Source organism: Primulina huaijiensis, chromosome 2 (genome assembly GCF_012295235.1).
Source record: "Primulina huaijiensis isolate GDHJ02 chromosome 2, ASM1229523v2, whole genome shotgun sequence".
In the NCBI taxonomy this organism is placed as follows: domain Eukaryota; kingdom Viridiplantae; phylum Streptophyta; class Magnoliopsida; order Lamiales; family Gesneriaceae; genus Primulina; species Primulina huaijiensis.
The window spans coordinates 32,547,887-32,554,996 of NC_133307.1; the positions used below are offsets into that span (position 1 = coordinate 32,547,887).

A 7,110-nucleotide genomic window follows, 5' to 3' on the forward strand; every position below is an offset into this window, starting at 1 on the left:
AACTAAATTAGTAATGATTTAGTTGATAAATTAGAGACACGTGCATGTTACAAAAAATTTATTAATTACGTACTTGTTAAAATTTGACAACGGCTATTTAATTATAATTTTGATGAAAATAACTAAATTGATCATCAAAATACAATTATAATAACTATAATATAATTGATTCAACAAAATAATGTCAGACTAAAACAGTTTGACTTGCGATCAAACTATATAATTTCATTAATTATATATATTAATTAAAACCTGGAATTGGTCCAACCAAATATCACCACGTGGTGACGGTCCATGTGGTTGAGATGCACAGCCTCCTCACTTGATTGAATATCTTGAAGATAGAGAGTTATCTTCAACATATGCATGCATGCATGCTAATAAATACTCTCAACTGCATGTGCCTCGTTTTTAAGATACATGAATCTCTTGCTATTCTGTTCTGAAAAACTTATTACAACGTATTCAACATTAGAATTTAGTATCAATAACAGTTAATTATCTAAATAAAGGCAAAAATTTGTGTGAGACGGTGTCACGGGTCGTATTTTGTGAGACATATCTCTTATTTCGGTAATCCATGAAAAATATTACTTTTATGCTAAGAGTATTATTTTTTTATTGTGAATATCGGTAGGGTTGACCCATGTCACAGATAAAAATTCGTGAGACCGTTTCACAAGAGACCTACTCGTAAATAAAAAACTATAGCACACATATAATAAATGATAAAAGCTTTGGAAAAGAAATACATCAAAGAGATAAAAAAAACAATTTCACTAAAAACTACATAAAAACTTTCGTGAGATGATGTCACATATCTTTATCCAGGAAATGAATATTTTATTTGGATAACATAGGAAAAAGTATTATATGTTACGCAAAAAATATTACTTATTATTGTAAACACAAAAACTCATGTGAGATTGTCTCATGAGTCAATTTTGTGAGACGAATATTCTGTTTGAATCACTCGTGAAAAAGTATTATTTTTTATTATAATATTATAAATATGAACAAAGTTGATATATCTCTCGAATAAAAATCCGTGAGATCGTATTACAAGAGACTTACTAATAAACTTATTTAGACGACATTTCGACTAAAATTAACGACATTTACCGTAAATTTTTTATAAGTACAGTTATTAAAAAACAAGTTACATGTAAAATCAATTGCGTTTAAAATTCTATTTTTTAAAAAATTAAATATAAAACCCTTGCAAGTAAGTAAATACTAAATATGCTGGACATGAGGTGTAAAAACCTATTAATTTTATATTGGCGCGGAGGAACACCGCCACCTCCCCTCTCATCATACAAATCCAGATTTTTTCACAGGAAGCGGGGGAACACCGTTCCTATAACGCGTCCCAGTACATGAGAACGCTGGAAAAAGTGTTTCTTGTTATAGGTTATCCCCACAGACATGTCCCGGAAACTCACATTCCATGTGGGAATATCTCCACTCCCGTGTGTTTGAACCCGACCTCGAACACCTTCACCGTGAAACGATAAGTAATATATTCCAGTCCAGGGACAGCCTTAGGATCGAACCCCTTGTCTGGATGTTCATTGTACTCTGTCTTGATTATGATTCCCACATGAACATTCTCAAATGTCAGGTTTCTGTATGTTGTGTTTAACATATCCTCATCTTCCAGGGGCTGTTTTGATCCGAACAGCTCTCTGGAGTTCCACACGTGGACGTTTTCTATTGTGACATTCGACGCTCCAACAGGCATCTCACTGCCTATCGATATACCCTCACTGAAACAAGGCGTCGGCATACTTCAGAATAAATCACGTAAAAACAGGCGCACACAGTAGTTACACATACAGAATATATGACTCACCTGACCATGGAGCGAACAAAGGTTCGTATATCTATATCTGTCAATGGTCTTCCATATGCGATCCCGTGGGAATCATATTACTGACTTTATTTAAACAAGTAGGAAAAAGAAAAACTAATTTCGGGCAAGGGATTAATTAACTTTTGGCTACGAATCTATCTAAAACACCAAAACATTCAGGTTCTTACTCAGTATTTTGATGGTCGATTTTGATTCCAAAATCATTTAACCCGTCAACCGAATCTAAACATTTTTGTAGAAATCCATATCGAATTTATGTGTTCAAGCACTTACGTACGTGGAAGGAAAGACACGGGATAGCTTTCTTACAACTATTTTATCAAAATACAAATCGAACCAATCCGTATTACATTAATCAGCAAATTCAACTGGTGCGAGCACTTAAATCCAACTGAATGTTCCACTCGACCTTCGTTGGTATACAAATATGGTAGAGGTGCTAACTGTACTCGATATTTATGAAGACCAAGAAAGAAAGAATTAGGAAGAGGATAAAAAAAATATTATGCAAATAATTTTCTTAGTGTACATGAGGTTTATCTGAGAAAAAATATCATATATACGTCAAGAATTAGCGAGAATGAAGTAACAAATTAGAATAACCTGAGAGCATCATCATCTATATTAATGGCGATCTTCCCAACCAACACCGCGTTTCCATAGGCATAGCATCCGTAACTCTTACGAATACTAGTTAGCTGGCGACTAAATATAATTCTCAAACCACTTTAGGAACTATATTTGCGCAAACAAAATTTCATTCCAAGTATCCGGAACACCTGGTAAGCACCAATGCAAACAATCCTGTACCCCAGGTGTTGCTTTGATGCTGTAACGTGAAATATGACCCTCGTCTCTAAGCTCAGACAACGCTGTGATGTCCAAAAGTCTAACACTGGTTCCGTTTACTGCTCCTGAACTGAGAGGATCACCCGATTCATCTTGCAAAACTTCCTTGCCACCCGATAGAGGGGTAGTATTGTCGCAGGTACCTCCAGTGTTCCAGTCTCCGTTGAAAAAATGTCTTGGCGATATAGATCGGAAAAATGCTTTGAGGCCTGGGAATTTTGGGAGTTGAGTATTCACCCATTTGACAATACTGTGGACCGTAAAATCTTTTGCGCCCACAATATTTGCAATCTTCCTATCCGTGTTGGGAACGCCACCAACATACATGATCCATCTATTAGCCTTGAGTTTTCCTCTGTTCCAATGGTGTCCGGTGTTGAGGACAAGAACATCAAATCTGTGGAGATATTGGCGTAAAAATGCAGGAGGTCGATCCAGGTGCATCGCAAAATAGGTGGTCGGGTTAGAGATGTTAATAGGCTCTAAGTCACAAAGACTGGCCGACCAGTAGTAAAGAATGGTGGTGTTGGTACTAGGAAACCGATAAGCCCATCCATCAGGCCTCGCAGAACCAAGAGCTTTAACAAGACCATACTCATGCCCCACATCTGCCACATCGGATGTTTCTTTGCCGCCTGTCACCATGCACATGAGAGACTGGAACTGTTGTCTACCCAATGAATCACCGACAAATGCTAGAGTTTTGTCCTGCATTCTGCAAGAAGAATGACATTTTAGAACTTTTTCTGTTTTTGAGTAAATATAGCAGTTAGAATTTCATGTCATCATTACTAAGACATGCAGCATTTTTTATAAAATAAGAAGTATCTCTGATTTAGATGAAATGGACAAATCTAAACACGAAGAAAAATTGTGCACGCTTCATATCAAACTAGAATGATCATATTCAGGGAGGGTAAATCAAGGAGCAGAAAACACTACATCACAGATGCATTTATTGCAATTAACACAGATAACAGTTGACCTTTTTGACACCATTCTCACAACTTTGTTAATGATATTATTACTGAGAAACAAGCAAAGAGAACAATAACAATCCAATTTCTTGCATTTTTATGTTTCGACAAGCAAATACTGAACTTTGTTAGTCGTACCTCTTTAGGAACTTGGAAGCCGTGAATTCTACCATATCGCAGTCCTTGGGTTGCCATCGTAATTTTTCATAGTCAAAGTCTTTTCGCTGTGTGAGACGACAAGACCACATGGGCGACAACCATTGATGACAATCGTAACCTGAATATAGAGGACGACTGTCGTCAAAGATCCATTTACCTTTGGCATAATTACAGCCTGTAAAACGTAAGCAAGGTTAGCATAATCATAAAAAAGTTATGTAAAAGATACAACACACAAGATAAAAAGGAGAAAAGGACAATTTAATAAATAAGAGACCGAACAAATTTTTTGAATACTAGAATCCCTTCGATGTTATTTGTTTGCTTATCCACAGGGATAGAGGGAGCTCATTTAGAATCTAAATTTTCTAATGCTTTTATAGCTCTCCCAAAAATTATAGAGAGTGATAATGATAACTCAAAATTTTTAAACTGTATAGCAGTTCATGCATAACGTTTTTTATTGTTTTACCAGCAGTCGTAACTATAACCCACAAAACTTTTCATCTGGCCTTTATAATCAATTATGGTTATCATACATTTGGTTTTCAAATGACGGAACTTGGTCTATAACCTTTCTTTGTATGGACTTTCTTATCAGCTGCTGCTGGAATGGTTCCGGTTTGCGCGCTCTTGACAAATGGCTCTTCAATTGCAGAGTTCACTGGCGCAGCCAAATAACTCTCGCCTTCTTTCGATTTATTTTTTCCAACTGAATGTGCTTCAGCTCCAGTTCTTTGGAATAAATTTTTTGCCACTGTTTGGTCTGAGAAAAAATGAATTCATTTAACAAATTTAGAAGAAAACTTGAAGACTCGACTGCAATAACTGAATGCTGATTACAGAAAGAATGATTGGATTGAATGTGAAGAAACCTTGAAGGGTGGCCTAAACTATTGAGATACCGTATAAAAATCATATGAACTGGAAAAAGCAATCTGGTGTATGAGGACAACTATAAAAACAGACTTCCATATTTATGTAAAAGGATACCATATGACCAAAAAGGTACTTGAATATAAAGTAAACACAGGAGCAACAAGGCTTTTAAAGACATACGGAACCAATAATCTCAAACGATTTGCAATAATAACATAGGTCACTGTTATTATAAACACACACGGATACAAAATTACCAACCTATGTTTGCAGAAATAATATTTTCACTATTTCCTCTCTCAACGGTAGTCTCTTTTGTACCATTAGAACCCACTGATTCATATCTGTTCCCCTCCTTTTGCTCCGAACTATTTTTTCCAACTAAAATTTCCATCATATCTGCTTCATCTGTAACAGTCAGATGAAATTCATCGTCAGTAAGAAGTCTTGATATCAAGGTGTAATACGAGCACGGTCATATGAATGCCTGACAAACTGCAAGAATTTATTCTGCAGGGAAGAATTTAGAAGCAACTACTAAGGAAAATTCTTCATCTGGACAGTTATGCAAATTAACTGATATTCTTATAGATTGAATATGATTACAGGAAGGCAGTCCTTGACACAGCGACCATTTACTTTTTTTTACAAAAACACATTATTTTTACGTCAATTCAAAAAATAGAACATCTAACATTCCTATTCATTCCATTAAATAAATATTTTTAATTCATTTGCCCGTGATTGTGCCAAAGCACACCAGCTATCAAAGACATGGATCACAATCAGGTGTTATGTGGGAAAAGCAGATTAGACTTGAAGTTAGTTCAAGATCAGACATTTGAAAGAAAAAAAAACTTTCTTTTCTTTATCATATTAATTGAAATGACATAGGAATACGATGGCATAGACATTACCTTCGTTAAACAATTCACTCCAGACCAAAGCTTGAATTAGCTTCACAGTTAATCAGCAATTATAAAATTGGAAAAGTCCATATTCTACATAGGTTGTTCGTGGTCGTGAAATCAGATGGAGATCATGAATAAAGACAAACCTCGATTAAGCTCCAAGACACGACTTCGAGTTGGGACGAAAGAGGTCAGAAATGTTGTCTTCTTCCACGTCAACGCAAGCATCATTGCACACACCAAACCAAGGAGGATAAAAGAGACTTGTTGAACTTTAAGTCCATATATGCCTCGCTTCATCCTGGACAGTTCCAAGTGAAACAGATTCAAGTTCACCTCAACATGAAAACACTTGAACATCTACTAGATCGGATCTACAAAATATTCCAAAATCATTAGTCCGCAACACTGATTTTTGATGTTCCATAAACAGCATCCATGCCCTAAAGGTTGATAATACACACCTTATATTTAGTATATAAAATCATTGGTATTGTAATCAGCCTACAATTACAACCTGAAGACAGTCCAATTTGTTTTTTTTCGTAGTTTTCTCGTCATGTTACACGAATGTCAATCACAAAATAATGGAGCATCGTTCTAATCACACACGAAGTGCTCAATATTGCTGAAATAACCACCCACTACCCTTCCTTTCCCAAACAAAAATAAAACGATATCACCGTCATTCACTCCACCAAATTCAACAGTACATACTCACAGACAGCATAGGGATTGGAATCCCAACGTCTCTCAGCTCGTCCGAAATTTATAACATCGTCTAAAGCATAATCAGCAAATTAATCTATTTCTTTTCAAAAACAATACGAAAAAGCTTACATTTCAAGCTACTAAGACAATAAAAATCAATACAGCGAGAAAAAAAGAGAAACGAAACAAAACTTTCAACTCAAGAAACAATCGGAATTCCGAACAAAGAAATTAAATTTAAACAACATACAATTTGCTAAACCTGGATCAAACAAAACAGAAGCAAATCAAGCAACCTGATCAAAAAGTAACAAAAAAATGGAGTACTTAAAACAAAACGACGAATAATAACATATTTTTACCTGAAATCAGAGACCCCGTTAGAAATGGAACTCTCGGAAAATGCTAAGATTTTATATGAAATTTCGTTAAAAAAACATCACTCATAAAATAAATGTGTGTGAGCAAGGGAGGAGGAGAGATGGAAGCGCCGCCGCTGAACCAACAGCTGTAGTAGGGTGGCCGTTGGGCGGAGGTGACGGAGTAGACAATGATATGGGTAAAGAAAAAGGAGATATTAAAATATAACAAAGGAGGCCACGCGTCAGACTATTTGAAATATTAATATTATATTATATTATATGTTTTTTTTTGGGGACAAATATAGGAACAGAAGATCCAAGTTCATCCTATTTTAGTTTATTTTATTTATAATTATATAATTACTGAATTCTATTTTGACAATGAT

The 7,110-nt window shown here is 35.4% G+C and overlaps 2 protein-coding genes across 6 annotated transcripts in view; one reads left to right on the forward strand and one right to left on the reverse strand.

Annotated features, from left to right (window-relative positions):
• The window catches only part of LOC140971832 (uncharacterized), a 71,860-nt gene extending 68,285 nt beyond the window's left edge, over positions 1-3,575 (forward strand). Inside the window, exon 3 of the mRNA XM_073434343.1 lies at positions 3,565-3,575. The gene's annotated coding sequence lies outside the window, so the exon portion shown is untranslated. The remainder of the gene's footprint in view (positions 1-3,564) is intronic.
• LOC140971831 (protein trichome birefringence-like 14) lies at positions 2,034-6,913 on the reverse strand. Of its 5 annotated transcripts, none has more exons than XR_012174382.1 (7): positions 6,725-6,913; positions 5,798-6,025; positions 5,002-5,148; positions 4,436-4,627; positions 3,841-4,036; positions 2,480-3,440; positions 2,034-2,319 (listed from the first exon to the last, which is right to left on the reverse strand). XR_012174382.1 is itself a non-coding variant. In XM_073434336.1 (7 exons), the coding sequence occupies exons 2-6, from the start codon at positions 6,009-6,011 to the stop codon at positions 2,612-2,614; spliced, it is 1,578 nt and encodes a 525-aa protein (XP_073290437.1). In that variant the 5' UTR covers positions 6,012-6,025; positions 6,725-6,913; the 3' UTR covers positions 2,414-2,495; positions 2,604-2,611. The 5 variants fall into 5 exon arrangements, 4 of the variants coding, with proteins under 4 accessions (XP_073290437.1, XP_073290440.1, XP_073290438.1 ...); XM_073434336.1 differs by lacking the exon at positions 2,034-2,319 and having other exon boundaries at positions 2,414-2,495; positions 2,604-3,440; XM_073434339.1 differs by lacking the exon at positions 2,034-2,319 and having other exon boundaries at positions 2,414-3,440; positions 5,798-5,952.
• Positions 6,914-7,110: the final 197 nt, after the last annotated feature.

Coding starts and splice junctions, on each gene's coding strand:
- LOC140971831 (XM_073434336.1), bottom strand. CDS start 6,011: ATGTTCAAGTGTTTTCATGTTGAGGTGAACTTGAATCTGTTTCACTTG. Junction 4,037..4,435: donor GAAAGTCCATACAAAGAAAG/GTTATAGACCAA, acceptor TACGTTTTACAG/GCTGTAATTATGCCAAAGGT. Junction 3,441..3,840: donor GCTTCCAAGTTCCTAAAGAG/GTACGACTAACA, acceptor TTCTTCTTGCAG/AATGCAGGACAAAACTCTAG.